Source organism: Leopardus geoffroyi, chromosome X (genome assembly GCF_018350155.1).
Source record: "Leopardus geoffroyi isolate Oge1 chromosome X, O.geoffroyi_Oge1_pat1.0, whole genome shotgun sequence".
NCBI lineage: Eukaryota > Metazoa > Chordata > Mammalia > Carnivora > Felidae > Leopardus > Leopardus geoffroyi.
The window spans coordinates 48,626,588-48,653,254 of record NC_059343.1 but is presented as its reverse complement, the minus strand read 5'-3'; the positions used below and the strand labels follow the sequence as shown (position 1 = coordinate 48,653,254).

The window sequence follows — 26,667 nt, the reverse complement described above, 5'->3', positions numbered from 1 at the left end:
CTCCTCATCAGGGAAATACAAATCAATACCACATTCAGAAACCACCTCACGCCAGTCAGAGTGGCTAAAATGAACAAATCAGGAGACTATGGATGCTGAAGAAGATGTGGAGAAACGGGAACCCTCTTGCACTGTTGGTGGGAATGCAAACTGGTGCAGCCGCTCTTGAAAACAGTGTGGAGGTTCCTCAAAAAGTTAAAAATAGAATTACCCTATGACCCAGCAATAGCACTACTAGGAATTTACCCAAGGGATGCAGGAGTGCTGATGTGTAGGGGTACTTGTACCCCAATGTTTATAGCAGCACTTTCACCAGTAGCCAAATTATGGAAAGAGCCTAAATGTCCATCACCTGATGAATGGATAAAGAAATTGTGGTTTATATACACAATGGAATACTATGTGTCAATGAGAAAGAATGAAATATGGCCTTTTGTAGCAACCTGGATGGAACTGGAAAGTGTTATGCTAAGTGAAATAAGTCATATAGAGAAAGACAGATACCATATGTTTTCACTGTTGTGTGGATCCTGAGAAACTTAACAGAAGACCATGGGGGAGGGGAAGGAAAAAAAAACAGGTTAGAGAGGGAGGGAGCCAAAACAGAAGAGACTCTTAAAATCTGAGAACAAACTGAGGGTTGATGGGGGGTGGGAGGGAGGGGAGGGCAGGTGAGGGGTATTGAGGAGGATATCTGTTGGGATGAGCACTGGGTGTTGTATGGAAACCAGTTTGACAATAAATTTCATATTAAACAAAAAAGAATGAATGTCATTACTCAAATATGATCTGATACTTTTATAGTTCCAACCACGAACAATGCTGACTGGTGATGCAGCAGAATTATTAACATGACCCACAAGGTAGCATGTAGGAAACCAAAGTCTTTGGGTTCCAGAAAGAGTATGGTTGCAAAGCTGAAACTTAAAGGAATTGATGGAAGGGAACCACCAGAATTGGAGACTGTGGCTTAATTTGAGTCAGCATAAGAAATTTCACCCAGCTTAGACATGGACAGGACTGACACTGATAGCTCTTTCCCATTTCTGTGCATGGTGGCCAGTTTTAGTTTGTGGAGCAATTTGCCTGGTTAATTTCAATAACGAACAAGGCTCTGGCATGCTAACTAGTTACAGGCTTCCTACGCTAGGATCACCCAAACACATAAAGCAGTTAATAACAAACAAAGGAATTAATCGATAATAATACAATAATAGTAGGGGACTTTACAGCACACTTACATCAATGGACAGATCATTTAAACAGAAAATCAACAAGGAAACAATGGCTTTCAAAGACATAATGGAACACACGGATTTAATAGATATATACAGAACATTCCATCCTAAAACAAGAGAATATACATTCTTCTCAAGCCCACAAAACAAACCTCAACAAATTCAAGAATATCGATATTGCGCCATGCATATTTTCTGACTACAACATTATGAAACTATAAGACAAGCCTAAGAAATAGTTGGCAAAGACTACAAATACAAGGAGATAAAGAACATGCTACTAAACAATAAATGGATCAACCAGAAAATCAAAGAATAAATAAAGTACATGGAAACAAATGAAAACAAGGGTCCAAAACCTCTCAGATGCAACAAAACCAGTTCCAGAAGGAAGTTTAACAAGCCTACCTCAAGAAGCAAGAAAAATCTCAAACAAGCTAACTCTACACCAAAAGGAGGTAGAGAAGAACAACAAACAAAACCTAAACCAGCGGAAGGAAGGAAATAATAAAGATCAGAGCAGAAATAAATGATGGAGAAAATTAAAAAATCAATAGAACAGATTAATGAAACCAGGAGCTGATTCTTCAAAAAAATAAAATTGATAAGCTCTAAGCTGTCTGATCAAGACAAAAGGAGAAAAGACCCAAATAAATAAAATAAGACAGGAGAAATAACAACCAACCATATAAAAAAGCATAAAAGAATATTATGAAAAACTATATGCCAACAAATTGGACAGCCTAGAAGAAATGGATATATTCCTAGAAACATATAAACTACCAAAACTGAAACAGGAAGAAATAAAAAAGTTGAACAGACTGACAACCAGCAAAGACACTGAATTAGAAATTAAAACTTGGGGCACTGGGTGGCTGAGTCAGTTAAGCATCCAACTTAGGCTCAGGGCATGATCTCACTGTCTGTGAGTTTGAGCCCTGAATCAGGCTCCATGCCAACAGCTCAGAGCCTGGAGCCTGGTTCTTATTCTGTGTCTCCCTCTCTCTCTGTTCCTCCCCTGCTGGGTGCTCTCGCTCTCGCTCTCTCTCAAAAATAAAAAAGAAAAAGATAAACAAACAAAAAAAAGAAATCACAACTCTCCCAACAGATAAAAGTCCAGGGCTAGACAGCTTCACAGGCAAATTCCACTAACCATTTAAAGAATTTCAAAAATAGAAGAGGAAGGAATACTTCCAAATTCATTCTATGAGGTCAATATTACCCTGATACCAAAACCATATAAAGACACCACTAAAAAAGAGAACTACAGGTCAATATCCCTGATGAACATAGATGCAAAAATTACCAACAGAATACCAGCAAACTGAATTCAACAATAAATTAAAAAATCATTCACCACAATCAAGTAGGATTTACTCATGGGTTGCAAAACTAGTCCAATATTTGCAAATCAATTAAGATGATGCATCACATCAATTAGAGAAAAGGTAAGAACTATATGATCATTTCAATATATGCAGAAAAAGCATTTGACAAAGTACAGCTTCCATTCATGATAAAAACCCTCAACAAAGTAGGTTTATAGAGAACACACCTGAACATAATAAAGGCCATATATGAAATACTCATAGCTAATGTCATCCTTAATGGGGAATAACAGAGTATTCCCCCTAAGGTCAGGAACAAGACAAGGATGTACACTGGCACCACTTTTATTCAACATAGGACTGGAAGTCCTAGCCACAGCAGTCAGACAACAAAAAGAAATAAAAGACATCCAAATTGGTAAGAAATAAAATATTCATGATTGGCAGAGGACATTATACTACATATAGAAAACCCAAAAAGTTCCACCCCAAAACTGCTAGAACTGATAAATTCATTAAAGTCACAGGATACAATATCAGTGTAGAGAAATCTGTTGCATTTCTATATACCAATAATGAAGCAGCAGAAAGAGAAATTACAAAAACAACACCATTTACAACTGCAACAAAAATAAGATGCCTAGGAATAAACCTAACCAAAGAGGTGAATGACCTGTACTCTAAAATTATAAAACACTGATGAAAGAAATTAAAGATGACACAAAGAAATGTAAAGACATTCCAATCTCATGGATAGGAAGAACAATGTTAAAATGTCTATACCACCCAAAACAAGCTATACATTTAATGCAATCCCTATCAAAATACCACTAGCTTCACAGAACTAGAAAAAACCTAAATGTGAGACGTGTTAACCATCAAAATCCTAGAAGAGAACACAGGCAGTAACTTCTTTGACAATGGCAAACTTGTCTCTAGATATGTTTCCTGAGGCAAGGAAGACAAAAGCAAAAATAAACTATTGGGATTATGGCAACATTAAAAGCTTCTGCACAGCAAATGAAACAAGCAACAAAACCAAAAGGCAACCTTTGGAATGGGAGGAGATATTTGCAAATGACATATCTGATAAAGAGTTAGTATCTAAAATATATAAAGAACTTCAATAACTCAACACCCAAAAAATGAATAATCCAGTTAAAAAAATGGGCAGACGATATGAATAGACGTTTTTCCACAGACAACATATAGATGGGCAACAGACCCATGAAAAGATGCTCAACATTACTTATTATCAGAGAAATGCAAATCAAAACTACAATGAGATATCACTTTATACCTGTCAGAATGGCTCAAATCAGCAACATAAAAAACAACAGGTGGTGGTGAGGATGTAGACAAAAAGGAACCCTCTTGCACTATTGGTGGGAATGCAAACTGGTGCAGCCACTCTGGAAAACAGTATGGCGGTTCCTCAAAAAATTAACAGTAGAACTACCTTAAGATCCAGCAGTCGCACTACTGGGTATTTATCCAAATAATACAAGAACACTAATTCAAAGGGATACAGACACATACCCTATGTTTACAGCAGCATTGTTTACAATAGTGAAGATATGGAAACAGCCCAAAGTGTCTATCAATCGATGAATGGGTAATAACATGTACACACACACACACACACACACGCACATGCACACACACACACAGTAGATATTACTCAACTATAAAAAAGAATGAAATCTTGCCATCTGCAATGAAGTGGATGGAGTTGGAGAGTACTATGCTAAGCGAAGTAAATCAGTCAGGGAAAGATAAATACCATATGATTTCACTCATATGTGTAATTTAAGAAATAGAACAAACAAAGGGGAATAAAGGACAGAGTGAGAGAGTGACAAATCAAGAAACATACTTTTAATTAACAGAACAAACTGATAGTTTCTAGAGGCCAGGTGGTTGGGGGATATAGAGGATGATGATTAAGGAGTACACTTGTGATGATGGGCACAGGGTGATGTATGGAATTGTCGAATCACTATATTGTATATCTGAAACTAATATAACACTATATGTTAACTAGAATTAAAATAATTTTTTAATTGTAAATTAAATATATATAAAAAACAATGAAAATCTTAACTAAAGGATTCCAACCTCTAAGGATTTACTATTTATAAATGAACTTATTCATTATGAACACTCACATCAGCTGAAAATACTTCTTCTACCACTTTCAGATTTTAATAAAACCATGTATTTTTATAGGCTGAATATTTAGATATAAAGTTTCTAGTAGGAAGCAAAAATGAGTTGCTCACCAGAAGAAAATTCACAGGGCAATTTACTGAAACCATGTGAACCTTTCGAAAGGTAATTCCTAGACCAATGGTGGAACAGGTTCCCCTTGCTTGACTTCAACTCGCTCAGTGAAAATGGTTGATCACAACTAAACTTGGTCTCCAAGAGAAACCAAAGCCACCTGTTACTGTTAGTGAGAAAGAGGGAACTTATATAAGGTTAACCTCTATGATCATATGTGGTGGATAAGGCAGGAGAATATTGCTGAAAACAGGATTCTGCCATGCCAATGTGTATCAAGATGGAAGAATAGCTCACTTGTTTGTTGCTATTCACACTAGAAGCAAGAGGTTGCAGGGTAGTAAAACTGCAAGCAAGTGACTCCTGCCAGTGAGCTGAAGCAGAAAGTCACTCTAGTTAGAACTTCTTGCTGCAGCTGTACCACCTAGCAGGATAGATGACTCAGAAACTAGTTACAAATAATGTTTCCACAAAGGATGGAGTAGGAAAAATTACAGTACACATTCTCTGCCCGCTGTTGCTATAATAACAAAAAGAACCTACTTTTTATAGTATGACAACTATATGGTAAGCTTTGTATTAGGGCTTAACATTACCTTGTGCCATTTATTCCATACGATAAACTTATGGTATAGATGTATTATCTCCATTTTATAGAAGGGAAACCAAGCTCTGATAGATTTAGAAATGTGTTTTAAAACCATCAGGCATTGGTAGAGCTCAGTAACCAATTACTTACTGTGAGTTGCTCTTAGAATTATATTTATTAAACTGATCAGCAATTATATGCAGTGTTTTATGACATCCCTAATTAGCTTCTGTTACTGTTCTTTAAAATTTTACTTATAAATATAATACTGCAACCCCCTTAGGGCCATACACACAGTAGGCTCTATAGTTAAGTTGAATTTATATGAGAAAAATAAAAATGCCAAGGCACCTCTTTCCCCTTCCACCTCTCCATCTGAACTCTTAGCTAAATCACTAAAATGACCATTATACCTCTTCCATGTTAAAAGTTTTCAAATCAGTCTTTTGGAGAAAGGGGTGGGATAAGAGTTTTCTCAAAAGGAAAATACCTCTTATTTCATAATAAAAGTCAATAGGAAATTAGGAATTATTTAACACAAATGAATAATTTTTAGCAGAAATAATCTAAACTCTATAATAAGGCATGCTTGTAAAAATCTAAGTCTTACTAACTACTAAAGAGCTACACACCAAAGGACTTCTTTTGGGTCACCTGTAAATAAGGTTATATATGCTGATGCAATGACAAGAGGGAAAAAGGTTCTTCCTGAAAGTAACAACATGTTGTTCTCTGTTGCTGGATAGAAGGTAAGTGTGAAGTACACCTGCAGAACAGAAAGTTCTCACCAGAAAAGTAGCTCTCTCAAACAAAAGGACTTCATCAGCCTCAATAATTTCAGCAAAATTCCTTAGGTTCATTTCCAGCTGCTGAACATTGGGGATCAGCTGATAAACAATGCTGGACCAAGCCTAACGGAACAGAAGCACAGTGTAATATTACTAACAGGTAGGCAGTCCCAGACCTTTGCAAATGAGTAAGTATACTATAACATATGGACAGCAAAATATGGTGATATAGAGTCCCAAACAAATACTTGTAACAAATATGGCATGACACAAACAAAATGAGATGAAGGTGATATTTGATTATTATCCTTCAGATGGAATTTTTTAAAGTTTCAAACACATAAAATGCTGGAGAAACTTCTTTCCATTGATAATTTTTTTAAAAACTAGTAATTTAATTCCATGACGTTTGCCTTAAGAATAGTTGAAAACTCTGATTTACTGGACCAAATAAAACGTTTATAATCCAGCCATTCAACAAATATTTAAGTACAATAATGTAGACCACTCTAAATATCAGAAGATAATAGTGCTATATTTAACATAAATCCAAGAATCAATTTTGTAAAAAGTATCATCAGAGTCACATGGAAAAATGGCCCCTCCCCTTAATGGGATAATGTACAAAAGAAATCACAAGAGAAATTAGTGGCATTATCATTCCAAAAGGCTTATTATTGTCAGTTGTATAAATTATTGATCCAATTGAATTAAAAATGGTCCATTGTGTGATTCCTAAAACTGACTTCATCCAGAGAAGTATTACTAATGTAAGTAGTTGAAATTAACCACACCCTCCCTCTATTCTCTTAAGGCTCTTTTATTTGCATTTCCATTGTAATAATTCCTTCCAATTTGTCTGATAAGCTTGCTCTTCTCTCCCCTACTAGAGGGCAGGAACCTGGTCTTAGTCAATTTGTGTGTCCAACAGCATCAAGCAGATATGCAATGAGTGCTTGTAGAATAAAACAAAATAAAAATTTAAGTCAGCTCTATGCAACATTGATGTAAGAGATAGTAGTGCCATGTCTCTGTTCCAATTAGTTTTATTACTTAAGCATAGGGGTTCAGGTTCCAAGTTCCCAGGTCGGTGTTAATGTCACTGCTGAATTTACCTTGGAGAAGGCACCAAAGCTAACCACAGCAGAGACATTGTCACTCACAGCAGTGTTGTGATTAGCCAATTGTCTTTGGTCGTGTTATGTATTGCCATCCTTCACACCGCAGTTGGTTCTTATCAGTGCGTCATGTCCATCCTTATTCACGGTTACCTGTTCTATGGGAATAAGGCTTTGAGAGAAATTCGGCCCAAATTAATCTAGAGCAGTATTTCCTAGACAGGTATCTCAAAATGATCTGTTATTAGAGTGAGGCTGAGTCAACAATATTGGGAAAAAATGAATTAGTTTAAAAAAGAAATAAATGGCTATTTTTAATGCCCATTGGTTTTTCTCCTTGGCAAATCAGGTTTCTGTGCTTCTCTGGTTGTAGATAATTGTCAGATGCAGTTGATAATGAGGCTGTAGCTACCAGTGACAGAGAAAGATGCTTTCCCACCCAGAGTCAGACTTGTCAATGAATATTAGCAGCAGGAAGGAAAGGTCTGACCAGGAGAGGACCCCAAAGAAGCCAGTCTTTCAAATCACCAGATCAGTAGGGAAAAATCAGGATAAGGAGCCTATGTGCCAATAATGTAATTTCAGCTTAATCCGTAACATAGCTATTATAACCTCTACAACTACTACAAGCAGTGCTTCCATTACAGCAATGGAAACAATCCTGGTTAAAAGAATACTAGTCTCCAATATGGCATGAAAGTTGAAGCTACCATATTCTAGGCATAACATATCTCATTTTAAGACTCTCATTTCCAATATCGTCCCTAAATGTTGTTATTCTACTGTCATCCAAACTGAAGCAGACTAGTTTATATACTGAAGAGATACCCGAATATTACACACAGATCCAATCAGCATTGAGACCACAACAGGTCACAATGGATGATGGCCAGTAAAACCTCTGCTGTCACAAAGATCAGTATGAAATTAATCATGATGAAACTGGCTAGTTCAGTCACTTGGTAGGTATCTCAACACAATTCAAGATCAAACCCCAAATCTCTTAAGGTTAAGTTTGATAGTTTTCAAATAGGGTAGAAGAGTTATGTGAGCAAATCATAACGGAAAACTTTCCTAACCTGGGCAAATTATTTATTGTAGATTATTTCCTTTTTCAGTTCAACACATCTAAATGGATATGACAGAGTTTAAAATCTTTTACTTTTGACAATACCCTTTTAGCTTTTTTTTCATTTTCTTAAGTAAGGGCGCTAAGGGAAACATACACACCTTATAGAGAGTTTCATCCCAGATAGATGTTCGGAAACAAGAACATTCCAATGGGCGAGACAAACGCCTCAGATCTTCTTCTCGCTCTTTAAAAATCTGAATTTAAAAGTCCACATATAGATTAGCATATAACAGCTCTTCTCTTTCATTGCAAAATCTGAAATGTAATTATTTCAGTGTATTTTAAACAAGAACATTTCCTCTTTCCTCAGAGGAGTGTGTACATTACTTCGTAAAATAGGATGGCAGAAATTATTTCAGGTCAGGTCTAAAAGTACAACTACTAGAATTCTTCAGGCTTCTGATGCTTGTGCTGAGTGCTCACTGAGAGCACTGTGTTGGGAAAAAAAAATTACCATACAGAGGAATGTTTATAAAATGTATCTAATGTTCCAAATCACCTAATCTGGGTCACTTTAAGGTAATAATATTGTAAATTAAACTACTTTAACCTTTGTAGGTATTTTTCTCTCTCACACAAATATATGCATATACTCAAATATATTCTCATATATATTATTTCTGAATGGACTATATTTATTTGGCTATATAACACCCCACACACACAAACAGAAATATCTATCCATTTTGGTATGATATGTATCTATGTATAAATGCCCGCATACAGATCGAAGAATACCTATTTGTACAAATATATATATACACAGGTATTTTCCATGACTGGATGGGTTTGTAGTGAGCGCATGTATACACTGTGGTGGTTAATTTGATGTATCAATATGGCTAGGCCACAGTACCCAGACATTTGGTCAAACAGCAGTTTAGATCTTCTTGTGAGGCATTTTTAAATGAGATTAATATTTATATTAGTAGACTACTCCATAATGTGGGTAGGCTTTATACAATCAGTTGAAGGCCTTAAGAGAAAAAAGGTCACCATTCCACCAGGAAGGGGGAATTCTGCCTCCAGACTGACTTCTGAATGGAACTGCGATAACTACTCTTTCCTGGGTCTCTATTCTATCAGCCTGTCCTGCAGATTTTGGACTTGCCAGTCTCCACAATTGTACAAGTCAATTCCTTAAAAACCAATCAATCAATCAATCAATCAATCAATCCCCCCTCTCTCTCTCTCTACACACACACACACACACACACACACACACACACACACACACACTTATTGGTTTTGTTTACTTGGGGAACCCACACACATACAATAAACTATCTATCTTGCTTGAAATTGATATTTAGGGAAGCACCCTAGCCACTTTGACTTCAAAACTTGCAAGTTTTAATCTTTAATTAAATGAAGTACACTTTTATTAATTGAGTTTAAAATATCACAAAGAACATTCATATATCTTTGGGGATATATTCTATAAGCATTTAGGAAACAATAAGTTGATTAATAAAAATGAAAAGTAATTTAAAAAATCCATAAGGACCTTATTTGTTGGAATGCTCTGTTTTTCTATCGCAAATTGGGCCAGGTAATGAAGTAATTTTTAAAGGAAACAAAACAGAAAACAAAACAACAGCAAGAATAACAATAACACAGCCCTCATAATCCCAAGACTCAAGCTACATGCAGATATTCTACTGAATTACAACAGAATTAATACTTCGTGAGAAAAGGAAAGAGAGAAGGAAAAAAGACTAGATACTCAAAAATAGTTTTCAGAGTCAAATACAGAACCCGGTCAAGTTGTTTATAACCTGTAAGGTTACCTAGAAACACCAAAATATGCCCAAACACCAAAACACTGGAGGCAATACTGTAACTAGTTATACAAAAAAAGTATTCCTTACTGTAGCTATTACCAAAAAATTCCTTTAAATAAAGGGTATCCTTAGACTCCTAGGTTCCAATCCAAAAAGAAACTGTATTCTTCTATATCACCAAAATATTCTGAAACTGCTTTTCTTACCTTTATCCTTACAGGATCTTCTCTTTCAGCTTAGACTTTAAAATCAAATCCTCTTATATTGCATAAACTAAAGTTGGACTATTTTTGTTACTTGCCAGACCTGGGGTCTCATAGCTAGCTAGGAGTCATCTCTTTCTACTGTGTCTTCTTTGGTTAATTTATGTGTACTAATCCCCATGCTAGAAAAGAAGCCAAAGATACCATATCAGTGTAATTAAGAGGGACTGGGCATTGAGCCTAAGCTAAAGTGATTGGCACTTCTATTGGTGCATAAATATTTTCTAAGTTAACCTAGTGAATGCAATAACCCTTCTTCATCTCACCCCTGGTGGGTCTTCTAGCCTTCACAGTAACTACCTCTTCTGAAGGACAATAAAACAGGATAAGTAAACATAAACATACATAAAGGAGGATGTAAATGGAGAAGATGGCAGACTAGGAGGATGCTAAGCTCATTTTATCCCACGGACACACAAAAATAACAGTCACATCAGTGCAAGCAAACAAAAAAATAATCTAAAGACTGGCAGAAAGAGTTTCCATAGCTAATAGAACACACTGAAAGGGTGAGGGGCAGAGATGTGGGGAACCAAACTCTCAGCCAGACTAACCACAAATGGGAGGGACACCACAAGCATGGAGAAGGGAGAGGAGCAGACCCCACATTAGGCACCCCAGACATAGAGACCTGCACTAGGAAGATGAGTCCCCCTAACATTTGGTTTTGAAACAAGTGGGGCTTAACTTTGTGAGTTTTTGTAGTCAGGGGGCTTAAATTCAGATACTTTAAAATCAGCTGGCTCAGCTCTGGGAGAGCTGGAAGGCAATAGGAAACTAAGTCTTCATCCTAAAAGAGTCAGCATATCAAACAACTCCACTGAGATACTGCATAGAAGCAGCAATGTGAAAAGTGCTTAGGGTACACATTAAAGAGATTTATTTTCCAATCTCAGAACATGTGAAGGAGGGCAAGGGATCTTTAGGAGACTTCTCCAAGAACAAAAGAACTGGTGGGAGCCATTTCTTTGCACCCACAGCCTAGATAGCTAGACACTTGCAGAAAATACCATGAACACTCTCCACTTTGCTTGCTAACACTATGCAGCTCACCCTCACAATCTCTTGTGGACCGGTTCTATCCAACCCACTCTAGAGAGGAGTCCCTCCAAAGCAGCTCCTGCATGTCTCATCCTACAGGGGCCAGCACTACTCCAAAGTAACTCCTGTACTGGGGAGAGGGGAAAATAACCCTTCGACTAAAGCCTCGGTAACCAAGCCTTATAACTGGCAGTATAAAGAGAGTCCTGGGACGCCTGGGTGGCTCAGTTGGTTAAGCGTCCGACTTCGGCTCAGGTCATGATTTCCCAGTCCGTGAGTTTGAGCCCCACTTCGGGCTTTGTGCTGACAGCTCAGAGCTTGGAGCCTATTTCAGATTCTGTGTCTCCCTCTCTCTCTGACCCTCCCCCATTCATGCTCTCTCTGTCTCAAATATAAATAAACACTAAAAAAAAATTAAAAAAAAGAGAGAGAGTCCTGCCAAACATTACTCCTGCAGGCCCTGCAGGAATCTGGCCTGACTCCTGACCCGATACACCAACAAAAGCCCCTCAGGGGACAAGACAGGGAGAGCACTCTGCTGGTAGGTGCTATTTCAGCCCCAACAGACAGACCGGGAGCAGAGAGCTGGTTCGTCTCCAGACTCTGTCCACAAATGAAAGCCTCTCATTAGACAATGCAAGGAGAGTGCACTGCAGTTTGATGCTACTGTAGCCCCTGCAAATGTGCTGAGGGCAGGCATCTGGTCTGATTGCTGAAACCACCCAATGATAAGCCCACAGTGGCTTCAGACTGCCCTCTTAACAGAAGAGGGACCAAATCCTACCCAGTGCGTGCATAATAGGCAAAGCAGGCCATTATAGCATACTGATAGGAAGGCAAATGTGGCTCAACCAGAAGAATAAGGCATACACAATCCACACAGGAGAAAGTCCTGAGGCACCTGGCTCTGATAAACAAGGGACATTGTGCTACAAGCCACAACAAGAATTTTTCTTCATAAGGCTATTACTTTCAATACCAGGAGACATAAATGATCTGATACAGAAACAAACACAGAGTTAGATAAAATGAGGAGGCAGAAGAGTATGTCCCAAATGAAATAGCAATAGAAAATAAAAGCAAAACAGCTAAGTGAAACAAAGGTAAGCAATATGTGTGATAAAGAATTCAAAGTAATGGCCATAAAGATATTCACTGGATTTTTAAGAGGTAGAAAATATAAAAATAACAAATAAGAAATGAAGGATTCAATAACTGAAATTAAAAATACACAAGAGGAAGACAGAATCAATAGTTTAGAGGAGGAAGAAGACTGGATCATAGAGCTGGAAGAGAGACTAATTAATAGGAAGAACCAAACTGAAGAGCAAAAAAAAAAAAAAAAAAGGAATAATAAAAAATAAGAATAGGTTAAGGAAAGTCAACAACATCATTAAATGTAATAACCCTTACATTATAGGGATTCCAAAAGAGAGAGAGAAGGGGGCAGAAAATGTATTTGAAGAAATAATAGCTGAAGAATTCTCTAATCTGGACAAGGAAACAGGTATCCAGATCCAGGAGGCACAGAGAACACCTAAAACAATCAACCAGAGGAGTACACACAAAGACACATTAAAGTAAAATCGCAAAAAGTAGTGAGAAATAGAGAATTTTAAAAGCAGCATGAGAAAACTTATACACATAGGAAATCCCATCAGGCTATCCACTGCTTTTTCAGCAGAAATTTGGCAGGCCAGAAGGGAGTGGCATGATACATTCAAAGTACTAAAACAAAAAAAATCTGCAACCAAGAATACTTTACCCAGCAAGGCTATCATTCAGAATAGAAGAAGAGATAGAGTTTCACAGGCAACAAAAGTTAAATGAGTTCACCACCACTAAACTAGCCTTAAAAAAGTTAAAGGGAATTCTTCAAGGGGAAAGAAAAGGCATGACCAGGAAAAAGATTATGAAATTATGATGAAATTATGCAATGAAAATACTTCATAGGTAAATATAAACATAATAAAAGTAGTAGACTAATTACTTATAATACCAGTATGGACGTTAAACACAAAAGGATTAAAATAAATTATATCTATAAATATTACTCCATAGATTCACAAAATAAAAAGTTATGAATTATGACATCATATATATAAAAGGTTGTTGATGGCAGGAGTAAAAGTTTAGTACTTTTAGAATGGGTTCAAAGTGACCATCTGTAAGGGTTAAATTGTAGTGTAGGGCTAACGTAGCTTAAAAAATAACAGCTTTGTTCTGACACTGAAGGTCAAGACATAATAGCCTTGCTTTACTCTTGTAAATTATGCTTCACACTCTTGTAAATCAGGCTTCACCAATGAAGGAAACAAAAGCTCAAAGAAAAGAGCATCAGAGGCAAGGTCAAGGAGATCCACTGGTTGCAACTTAGCGGCAGAAAGTCTAAAATAATCACCTCATCCGGCAACTGTTTCTAGCTCATCTGGGAACTGTTTCTAACTCGTCTGGGAACTGTTTCTCTGTTCTGTTCCCAGGTGATAATAAAATGATGTGATCAGCCATAAAAACTCTGTATCCCGGCTGTTCGGGGCCACACTCTTATCAAGAGTATTGGTCCCGATCGGTCGGCCTTGCCTCTCATTGCAATAAACTTTGTTGTGACTGTCACTGGTGCCCGTAGCATTCTGTTTCAGGAGTTGTGTGGATGCAACACATCAACTTAACATAGACAGCTATGGTCATCAGATGTTATATATGAGCATAATGGTAATCACAAATCAAAAACCTATAATAGATAACCAAAAAATAAAGAGAAAGGAATCCAAGCATATCAGTAAAGAAAGCCATCAAACCACAAAGAAGAGAACAAGGGGAAAAAACACAGAAAAACTACAAAAACAACCACAAAACAAATAACAACACAATAAGTACATATCTATCAATAATTACTTTGAGTTTAAATGGACTAAATGCTCCAATCAAAAGACACAGCATGACTGAATGTATAAAAAGCAAGACCCTGTCTATAAGAGACTCACTTCACACTTAAAGACACATGCAGATTTAACGCAAAGGAATGGAAAAACATTTATCATGCAAATGGAAGTGAAAAAAAAGATGGGGTAGCAAAGCTTATATAAGACAAGATAGACTTTAAAACAAATACTGTAATAAGAGACAACAAAGCATTATGTAACAAGAGACAACAACTACATGATGATAAAGGGAATGATCCAATATGAGGTAAGAACCATTATAAATATTTATGCAATCAACATAGCAGTACCTAAATAAAGAACATAAAGAAACAAACATATACACACAAAGACAAGCATTGAAAGTAATAATGGCAGGGGACTTTAACACCCCATTTACGTCAATGGATAGATCATCAACACAGAAAATCACCCCAAAAAAAATAGTGGCTTTGAACACTGGACCAGATATAACTAACAGATATATTCAAAATATTCCATCCAGAAACAAAAGAATACACTCTTTTAAAGTGCACATGGAATATTCTCCAAAACAGATCACATGTTATGCCACAAAATAAGTCTCGGTAAATTATAAAAGAGTGAAAGCATATCATGCATGTTTTCTGACCACAATGGTACAAAATTAGAACTCAATCACAAGAAAAAATCTGGAAAGATCACAAATACATGGAGACTAGGGCACCTGGGTGACTCAGTCGGTTGAGCATCTGACTTCAGCTCAGGTCATGATCTTGCAGTCCGTGAGTTTGAGCCCTGCGTTGGGCTCTGTGCTGACAGCACAAACATTTAAAGAAGAATGAATACTATTCTTCTCAAACTATTCCAAAAAAATGTGAGGAAGGAAAGCTTCCAAATTCAATCTATGAGGCCAGCATTACCCTGATACCAAAACCAGATAAAAACACGACAAAAAAGAAAACTACAGGCAAACTCACTGATGAACAAAGATGCAACAATCCTCCACAAAATATTAACGAACTGAATCTAACAATACAGTAAATAAATCATTCAACATGATCAAGTGGCATTTATATCTGGGATACAAGGCATTTAATATTTGCAAATCAATCAACGGGATACACCACATTAGTAACAGAAAAGGGAAAAAAGCATACAATCATTTCAATAGATGCAGTGAGAGCATTTGAAAAAATATAATATCCATTCATGATAAAAACTCTCAACAAAGTAGATTTAAAAGGAACATGCCTCAACATAATCAAGACCATATGAAAAACCTACAGCTAACATTCTCAATGGTGAAAAACTGACAGTTTTTTCTCTAAGATCAGGAAAAAGACAAGGATGTCCACTCTCACTACTTTTATTCAACATAGTATTAATAGGAAGTCCTAGCCAAAGCAATCAAACAAGGAATAAAAGGCATCCGTATTGGTAAGGAAGAATTCAAACTTACACTGTTTGCTGATGACACTATACTATATATTGAAAACCCAAAAGACTCAATCAAAAAACTATTAGAACTGGTAAATGAATTCAGTGAAGTTGCAGCATATAAAATTAATATACAGAAATCTGCATTTCCATACACTAATAATTAAGTAACAGAAAGAGAAATTAAGAAAACAATCCCTTTTATAATTGCAAAACAAAGAATAAAATATATAGGAATAAACCAAGCAGATAAAAGACCTGTACTCTGAAAACTGTAACATACTGAAGAAGGAAACTGAAGATGACACTAACAAATGGAAATGATATTCCATGCTCATGGATCAAAAGAACAAATACTGAAATGTCCATACTACCCAAAGCAATATACAGATTTAACGCAATTCCTAACAAAATACCAACAGGATTTTTAACAAAAGTAGAACAAATAATCCTAAAATATGTATGGAACCACAGAAGACCCCGAACAACCAAAGCAATCTGGAAAAAGAAGAACAAAACCGGAGGTATCAGAATCCCAGATTTCAAGATCTACTACAAAGCTGTAGTAATAAAAACAGTATGGTACTGGCACAAAAATAAACATAGAGCCCATGGAACAAAATAGAACACAAATACACCCATGCTTATATGATCAATTAATCTACCATAATGGAGGCAAGAATATACAATAGGAAAAAGACAATCTCTTCAACAAATGTTACTGGGAAAACTGAATAGCTACATGCATATGAATGAAACTGGACCAATTTCTTACTCCATACACAAAAAATGAACTCAAAATGGAGTAAAGACCTAAATGTGAGACCTGAAAATGTAAAATTCCTAAGAGAAAACATGGGCAATGATTTCTTTGACATTGGCAATAGAACCATTCTTCTAGTTACATCTGTTCTGGCAAGGAAAACAAAAGCAAAATCAAACTACTGGGACTACATAAAAATAAAAAGCTTTTGCACAATACAGGAAACCATCAATAAAACAAAAAAGGCAACCTACCAAATGGGAGAAAATATTTGCAAATAATATATCTAATAAGGGGTTAATATAAAAAATATATAAAAAACTTAAATACTTCAACCCCCCCTCCAAAAAAACCCCAAAAAATCCAATTTAAGAAATGGGCAGAGGACATGAATAGACATTTTTCCAAAGAGGACATACAAATGACCAACACACATGAAAAGATGTCCAACACCACTAATCATCAGGGAAGTCCAAATTAAAACCATAACAAGATATCACTTTACACCTCTCAGAAAGGGTAAAATAAAAATACACAAGAAATAACAAGTGTTGACGAGGATGTAAAGAAAAAGGGACCCTCATACACTGTTGGTGGGAAGGCAAATTGGTGCAGCCACTGAGGAAAACAGTAAGGAGATTCCTCAAAAAAATTAAAAATATGATTTTCATATGATCTAGTAATTCCACTACTGGGTATTTACCCAAAGAAAAGGAAAATACAAATGTAAAAAGATATGTGGGTCCCTATACTGCAGCAATATTTACAATAGCCATGATATGGTAGCATCCCAAGTGTCCATCCATAGATGAATGAAGAAGATATGGTATATATATATACAATGGAATATTATTCAGCCATAAAAATGAATGAAATCTTGCCATTTTTTTTTAAATTTTTTTTTCAACGTTTATTTATTTTTGGGACAGAGAGAGACAGAGCATGAACGGGGGAGGGGCAGAGAGAGAGGGAGACACAGAATCGGAAACAGGCTCCAGGCTCTGAGCCATCAGCCCAGAGCCTGACGCGGGGCTCGAACTCACGGACTGCGAGATCGTGACCTGGCTGAAGTCCGACGCTTAACCGACTGCGCCACCCAGGCGCCCCGAAATCTTGCCATTTTTAAGAACAGGGATCAACCTAGAGAATATAATACTAAGTGAAATCAGCCAGAGAAAGATAAATACCATATAACTTCACTCATTTGTGGAACTTAAGAAACAAGACAAAGCAAAAACAGAGGAAAAAAAGACAAACAAAAAAACAGACTCTTAAATACAGAGAACAAACTACTAGTCTCCACAGGGGAGGTGGCTGGGAAAAATGGATGAAATAAAGGGGATTAAGAATACAGTTACCTTGATGAGCAGTGAGAAATGTATAGAACTGATGAAGCATTATACTGTATGGCTGAAATATAACACTATATGTTAATTTTACTTAATTAAGAAAACATACAGGTTGCTTAATGATATCACATTGACAAGTTCCTTACATAAGCCTGAAAATTACTTGACAAATGGATATTATATTTCCCTTACCATGGAAAATTTATGAGTATTTTTAAAAACTTTGAGAGAACTCGGAAGATGGCGGCGTAGGAGGATGCTGGGCTCACCGCGCGTCCTGCTGATCACTTAGATTCCACCTACACCTGCCTAAATAACCCAGAAAACCGCCAGAGGATTAGCAGAATGGAGTCTCCAGAGCCAAGCACAGAAGAGAGGCCCACGGAGGAGGGTAGGAAGGGTGGCGAGGCGGTGCGCGCTCCACAGACTGGCGGGAGGGATCTGGGGCGGAGGGGCGGCTCGCCGGCCAGGCAGAGCCCCCAAGTCTGGCTGGCAAAAGCGGAGGGGCCTGACGGACGGAGTGTGCTCTGACAGCAAGCACGACTTAGCATCTGGGAGGTCGTAAGTTAACAGCTCTGCTCAGAAAGCAGGAAGGCTGGAGGACAAAGGGAGGGAGAGCTGCTGAGCCCCCGGACAACAGAGCTCAGTTTGATGGGGAACAAAGGCGCTCCCAGCGCCATCTCCCTCGCCCATCCCCCAGCCAAAATCCCAAAGGGAACCAGTTCCTGCCAGGGAACTTGCTCGCTCCTCGCAAACACCCAACACTGTGCTTCTGCAGAGCCAACCTCCGGCAGCAGGTCTGACTCCCTCCCGCTGCCACAGGGCCCCGCCTGAAGTGGATCATCTAAGGAGAAGCGAGCTAAGCCTACCCCTCCTGCCCCCGTGCACCTTGCCTACCCACCCCAGCTAATATGCCAGATCCCCAGCACCACAAGCCTGGCAGTGTGCAAGTAACCCAGACGGCCACGCCACCCCACAGTGAATCCCACCCCTAGGAGAGGGGAAGAGAAGGCACACAGCAGTCTGGCTGTGGCCCCAGCGGTGGGCTGGGGGCAGACATCAGAACTGACTGCGGCCCCGCCCTCCAACTCCAGTTATACACCACAGCACAGGGGAAGTGCCCTGCAGGTCCTCACCACGCCAGGGACTATCCAAAATGACCAAGCGGAAGAATTCCCCTCAGAAGAATCTCCAGGAAATAACAACAGCTAATGAACTGATCAAAAAGGATTTAAATAATATAACAGAAAGTGAATTTAGAATAATAGTCATAAAATTAATCCCTGGGCTTGAAAACAGTATAGAGGACAGCAGAGAATCTCTTGCTACAGAGGTCAAGGGACTAAGGAACAGTCACGAGGAGATGAAAAGCGCTTTAAACGAAATGCAAAACAAAATGAAAACCACCACAACTCGGATTGAAGAGGCAGAGGAGAGAATAGGTGAACTAGAAGATAAAGTTATGGAAAAAGAGGAAGCTGAGAGAAAGAGAGATAAAAAAATCCAGGAGTATGAGGGGAAAATTAGAGAACTAAGTGATACACTAAAGAGAAATAATATACGCATAATTGGTATCCCAGAGGAGGAAGAGAGAGGGAAAGGTGCTGAAGGGATACTTGAAGAAATTATAGCTGAGAACTTCCCTGAACTGGGGAAGGAAAAAGGCATTGAAATCCAAGAGGCACAGAGAACTCCCTTCAGACGTAACTTGAATGGATCTTCTGCACGACATATCATAGTGAAACTGGCAAAATACAAGGATAAAGAGAAAATTCTGAAAGCAGCAAGTGATAAACGTGCCCTCACATATAAAGGGAGACCTATAAGACTCGTGACTGATCTCTCTTTTGAAACTTGGCAGGCCAGAAAGAATTGGCACGAGATCTTCAGTGTACTAAACAGAAAAAATATGCAGCCGAGAATCTTTTATCCAGCAAGTCTGTCATTTAGAATAGAAGGAGAGATAAAGGTCTTCCCAAACAAACAAAAACTGAAGGAATTTGTCACCACTAAACCAGCCCTACAAGAGATCCTAAGGGGGATCCTGTGAGACAAAGTACCAGAGACATCACTACAAGCATAAAACATACAGACATCACAATGACTCTAAACCCGTATCTTTCTATAATAACACTGAATGTAAATGGATTAAATGCGCCAACCAAAAGACATAGGGTATCAGAATGGATAAAAATACAAGACCCATCTATTTGCTGTCTACAAGAGACTCATTTTAGACCTGAGGACACCTTTAGATTGAGAGTGAGGGGATGGAGAACTATCTATCATGCTACTGGAAGCCAAAAGAAAGTTGGAGTAGCCATACTTATATCAGACAAACTAGACTTTAAATTAAAGGCTGTAACAAGAGATGAAGAAGGGCATTATATAATAATTACAGGGTCTATCCATCAGGAAGAGCTAACAATTATAAATGTCTATGCCCAGAATACCGGAGCCCCCAAATATATAAAACAATTACTCACAAACATAAGCAACCTTATTGATAAGAATGTGGTCATTGCAGGGGACTTTAACACTCCACTTACAGAAATGGATAGATCATCTAGACACACGGTCAATAAAGAAACAAGGGCCCTGAAGGAGACATTGGATCAGATGGACTTGACAGATCTATTTAGAACTCTGCATCCCAAAGCAACAGAATACACTTTTTTCTCGAGTGCACATGGAACATTCTCCAAGATAGATCATATACTGGGTCACAAAACAGCCCTTCATAAGTTTACAAGAATTGAAATTATACCATGCATACTTTCAGACCACAATGCTATGAAGCTTGAAATCAACCACAGGAAAAAGTCTAGAAAACCTCCAAAAGCGTGGAGGTTAAAGAACACCCTACTAACGAATGAATGGGTTAACCAGGCAATTAGAGAAGAAATTAAAAAATAATGGAAACAAACGAAAATGAAAATACAACAATCCAAACGCTTTGGGATGCAGCAAAGGCAGTCCTGAGAGGAAAATACATTGGAATCCAGGCCTATCTCAAGAAACAAGAAAAATCCCAAATACAAAATCTAACAGCACACCTAAAGGAAATAGAAGCAGAACAGCAAAGGCAGCCTAAACCCAGCAGAAGAAGAGAAATCATAAAGATCAGAGCAGAAATAAACAATATAGAATCTAAAAACTGTAGAGCAGATCAACGAAACCAAGAGTTGGTTTTTTGAAAAAATAAACAAAATTGACAAACCTCTAGTCAGGCTTCTCAAAAAGAAAAGGGAGATGACCCAACTAGATAAAATCATGAATGAAAATGGAATTATTACAACCAATCCCTCAGAGATACAAACAATTACCAGGGAATACTATGAAAAATTATATGCCAACAAATTGGACAACCTGGAAGAAATGGACAAATTCCTAAACACCGACACTCTTCCAAAACTCAATCAGGAGGACAGAGAAAGCTTGAACAGACCCATAACCAGCCTAGAAATTGAATCGGTTATCAAAAATCTCCCAACAAATAAGAGTCCAGGACCAGATGGCTTCCCAGGGGAGTTCTACCAGACGTTTAAAGCAGAGATAATACCTATCCTTCTCAAGCTATTCCAAAAAATAGAAAGGGAAGGAAAACTTCCAGACTCATTCTATGAAGCCAGTATTACTTTGATTCCTAAACCAGACAGAGACCCAGTAAAAAAAGAGAACTACAGGCCAATATCCCTGATGAATATGGATGCAAAAATTCTCAATAAGATACTAGCAAATCGAATTCAACGGCATATAAAAAGAATTATTCACCATGATCAAGTGGGATTCATTCCTGGGATGCAGGGCTGGTTCAACATTCGCAAATCAATCAACGTGATACATCACATTAACAAAAAAAAAAAAAAGAGAAGAACCATATGATCCTGTCAATCGATGCAGAAAAGGCCTCTGACAAAATCCAGCACCCTTTCTTAATAAAAACCCTTGAGAAAGTCGGGATAGAAGGAACATACTTAAAGATCATAAAAGCCATTTATGAAAAGCCCACAGTTAACATCATCCTCAATGGGGAAAAACTGAGAGCTTTTTCCCTGAGATCAGGAACACGACAGGGATGCCCACTCTCACCGCTGTTGTTTAACATAGTGTTGGAAGTGCTAGCATCAGCAATCAGACAACAAAAGGAAATCAAAGGCATCAAAATTGGCAAAGATGAAGTCAAGCTTTCGCTTTTTCCAGATGACATGATATTATACATGGAAAATCCAATAGACTCCACCAAAAGTCTGGTAGAACTGATACATGAATTCAGCAAAGTTGCAGGATACAAAATCAATGTACACAAATCAGTTGCATTCTTATACACTAACAATGAAGCAACAGAAAGACAAATAAAGAAATTGATCCCATTCATAATTGCACCAAGAAGCATAAAAGACCTAGGAATAAATCTAACCAAAGAGGTAAAAGATCTCTATGCTGAAAACTATAGAGAGCTTATGAAGGTAATTGAAGAAGATATAAAGAAATGGAAAGACATTCCCTGCTCATGGATTGGAAGAATAAATATTGTCAAAATGTCAATACTACCCAAAGCTATCTACACATTCAATGCAATCCCAATCAAAATTGCACCAGCATTCTTCTCGAAACTAGAACAAGCAATCCTAAAATTCATATGGAACCACAAAAGACCCCGAATAGCCAAAGGAATTTTGAAGAAGAAGACCAAAGCAGGAGGCATCACAATCCCAGACTTTAGCCTCTACTACAAAGCTGTCATCATCAAGACAGCATGGGATTGGCACAAAAACAGACACATAGACCAATGGAATAGAATAGAAACCCCAGAACTAGACCCACAAACATATGGCCAACTCATCTTTGACAAAGCAGGAAAGAACATCCAATGGAAAAAAGACAGTCTCTTCAACAAATGGTGCTGGGAGAACTGGACGGCAACATGCAGAAGGTTGAAACTAGACCACTTTCTCACACCATTCACAAAAATAAACTCAAAATGGATAAAGGACCTGAATGTGAGACAGGAAACCATCAAAACCTTAGAGGAGAAAGCAGGAAAAGACCTCTCTGACCTCAGCCGTAGCAATCTCTTACTCGACACATCCCCAAAGGCAAGGGAATTAAAAGCAAAAGTGAATTACTGGGACCTTATGAAGATAAAAAGCTTCTGCACAGCAAAGGAAACAACCAACAAAACTAAAAAGCAACCAACGGAATGGGAAAAGATATTCGCAAATGACATATCGGACAAAGGGTTAGTATTCAAAATCTATAAAGAGCTCACCAAACTCCACACCCGAAAAACAAATAACCCAGTGAAGAAATGGGCAGAAAACATGAATCGACACTTCTCTAAAGAAGACATCCAGATGGCCAACAGGCACATGAAAAGACGTTGAATGTCGCTCCTTATGAGGGAAATACAAATCAAAACCACACTCAGATATCACCTCACGCCAGTCAGATTGGCTAAAATGAACAAATCAGGAGACTATAGATGCTGGAGAGGATGTGGAGAAACGGGAACCCTCTTGCACTGTTGGTGGGAATGCAAATTGGTGCAGCCGCTCTGGAAAGCAGTGTGGAGGTTCCACAGAAAATTAAAAATAGACCTACCCTATGACCCAGCAATAGCACTGCTAGGAATTTACCCAAGGGATACAGGAGTGCTGATGCATAGGGGCACTTGTACCGCAATGTTTATAGCAGCACTCTCAACAATAGCCAAATTATGGAAAGAGCCGAAATGTCCATCAACTGATGAATGGATAAAGAAATTGTGGTTTATATACACAATGGAATACTACGTGGCAATGAGAAAGAATGAAATATGGCCTTTTGTAGCAACGTGGATGGAACTGGAGAGTGTGATGCTAAGTGAAATAAGCCATACAGAGAAAGACAGATACCATATGGTTTCACTCTTATGTGGATCCTAAGAAACTTAACAGAAACCCATGGGGGAAGGGAAGGAAAAAAAAAAAAAAGAGGTTAGAGTGGGAGAGAGCCAAAACATAAGAGACTGTTAAAAACTGAGAACAAACTGAGGGTTGATGGGGGGTGGGAGGGAGGGGAGGGTGGGTGATGGGTATTGAGGAGGGCACCTTTTGGGATGAGCACTGGGTGTTGTATGGAAACCAATTTGACAATAAATTTCATATATTAAAAAAAAAAAACTTTGAGTGCTTCTGCTGAGATTTATTCTTCCTAAAAACAATCCTACCATTTACCTATATCTGTACGAAAGAAGTTTAGAAAGCATGTCAACCATTTTGTGCAGCACCCTTTATATTTCTTACCAGGTCCCGTTGATCCTCCTGTACCAGATCCATTTTGTGTACCAAGCAAAAGATTTTGGCATCTGGAGAATTCTGCAGAATAGCCTCTAGGCATGATTGGTAATAGTGCATGTCCTTTTCCAATTCACGGCTTTCCACATCAAACACATATATCAGAACCTCCACATTTCTGAAGATGTTGTCTCGCTGGCTAGTGAAATAATTTTCCATGAAAGTGTCCTGTCTAGTAGGAAAAAAAAATCTAGGTAGTAAACAAGTCCTTGGTTTAGTCACTCCTATTTACAATCTATTTTTGTTGGCTTAATCAATGTGAAAGATAATCTTACAGCTTCAAATTACTAGGCAAATAAATAATAAAATAAATAGGCCAAAAAGGTATGGCTTCACCTTATTTCTTGAGCCCCACCTTGCACCACTCTTTGCTCCTCTCCTTGTGTTCCAAATACACTTTGACCTTCTCTCATTTGGACTAGCCTGTGGTGTACCCACCAAGGGGCATTTACACATTGTTTACTCTGTTGCACATGCTATTCCCCTATCTCCACATCTAACTAACTCCTACTTGTCCCTTTAGATTTCAGTTCAATCCATATTTCCTCACAGAAACTATCCCTGATATCCCTGTCTTGAGCAAATCCAGTCACCATAGGCCCTAATATAACAGTTTTTTTAATATTTATTTATTTTTGAGAGAGAGCATGTGCACAAGTGGGAGAGGGGCAGAGAGAGTGGGAGAAAGAGGATCCGAAGCAGACTCTGTGCTGACAGCAGAGAGCCCAATGTGGGGCTCGAACTCATGAGCCGTGAAATCATGACCTGAGCCAAATAGGACACTTAACTGACTGAGCCACCTAGGTGCCCCAACACTGTTTTTATTTTTCACACTTAACCACAAATGTGGTATTACATGTGTCTGTGCAAATTTTTAATTAATGGAATTCACTTCCCTACACAATATATTCCATGAAAGCAAGGATCATGTCTGTTACTGTCTGTCGTTGTTTCCCAGCTTTATGCAAAGAGCCTGCCATAGGATAGGTGCTCAGCGAATGTTTATTGAATGAATAACCGTCATATACTCTAAACTATATGACAATGACTCCAAGATAACTTTTTATAAGTGTTGTTCTTTGATCCTTAGGCTGTGTACTGCTTACCAAGAACTTCTCAATTACCAGGCAGCCAGTGAAAAAACAGTAGTTTTGTTGGAATTTAAGAAACAAAACAAGTAAGCAAAGGAAAAAGAGAGAGAGAGAGAGAGAGAGAGAAAGCAAAAAACAGACTCTTAAGTATTGAGAACAATCCGATGGTTACCAGAAGGGAAGTAGGTGGAGGAGATGGGTGATATATGTGATGGGGATTAAGGAGTGCATTTATCGTGATGTGCACCGGTTACTGTATGGAATTGTTGAATCACTATATTGTATACCTGAAACTAATGTGAAACTGTATGCTAGCTATATTGGAATTAAAATAAAATAAAATAATAAAAAAACAGTTCTGTCATGTCACAAGCTTTTAGTCTTGCACTTTGTTATTAATTAGCTGTGTGACCTTGGGGGATTCATAAGCTCACTGGACGTCAGCTGCCTTATCTGCAAAATTAATAACACCTTAGTGCCTAAAAGCAAGGAACTATGACTAATCTCTTGGAATAGATTACAGAACTAGAAGAATGATAATGAGGAAGGATTTGTATGGAGAGAGCTCCTAGAACATTAAGTGAACCATCTGCTAGCAATAATGGAGTCATTTTCTTATAGAATATTTGGCTATTTCATTATTATTTCAACAAAAAACTCATTCAGCACCTGTTATATGGTTGGTTCTATGCCAGGAGCTGGTAAAACACTGAGCTAACAATAATGTCTGTCTATTTTGTGAGGAACTTTCCTATGCATTTATATATCATCTTACTGAATCATCAAAACAACCCTATTGAGTGGGTACCACTATTATCTCTTTTGTACAGATGAAGAAACTGTAGCTCAAGAGTTTAAATAATCTACCCAAGATAACACAGCTAACAGAGGTGTGCTATAAACCCCAATCTAACTCCAGAGCCTAGGCTCCTAACCACTGTGCAGCATGGAGATGCAAATGGCCATATTGTAGGGAGCAATATCCACATATAAGCACAGTGAATGTGCATTTGTGATGGACTATTCTGGAAGTGCCTCAGCCATGAGAGGAAAAACTGTTTCCTACTCCTCCAACAGCTGGTAACTCAGCTGGAGAATATATACTTAGGGCAATCTACAGTGCTTAGACTGCCTGGAGATTGAAAATAATAAAGAATGAGGTGGTATGGTATGATGACTAAGAACTCAGCATTGGTGTTATGACACTTGAGATAAAAACCTA

The 26,667-nt window shown here is 38.0% G+C and overlaps 1 protein-coding gene across 6 annotated transcripts in view; it reads right to left on the bottom strand.

Annotated features, from left to right (window-relative positions):
• The window catches only part of RRAGB (Ras related GTP binding B), a 50,868-nt gene that overhangs the window by 13,053 nt on the left and 11,148 nt on the right, over positions 1–26,667 (bottom strand). For all 6 annotated transcript variants that reach the window (XM_045470904.1, XM_045470906.1, XM_045470901.1 and 3 more), the window contains 3 exons: positions 24,304–24,526; positions 8,575–8,670; positions 6,227–6,349 (listed from right to left, as the gene is read on the bottom strand). In XM_045470904.1, coding sequence (XP_045326860.1) covers positions 6,227–6,349; positions 8,575–8,670; positions 24,304–24,526 — 442 coding nt within the window. The remainder of the gene's footprint in view (positions 1–6,226; positions 6,350–8,574; positions 8,671–24,303; positions 24,527–26,667) is intronic.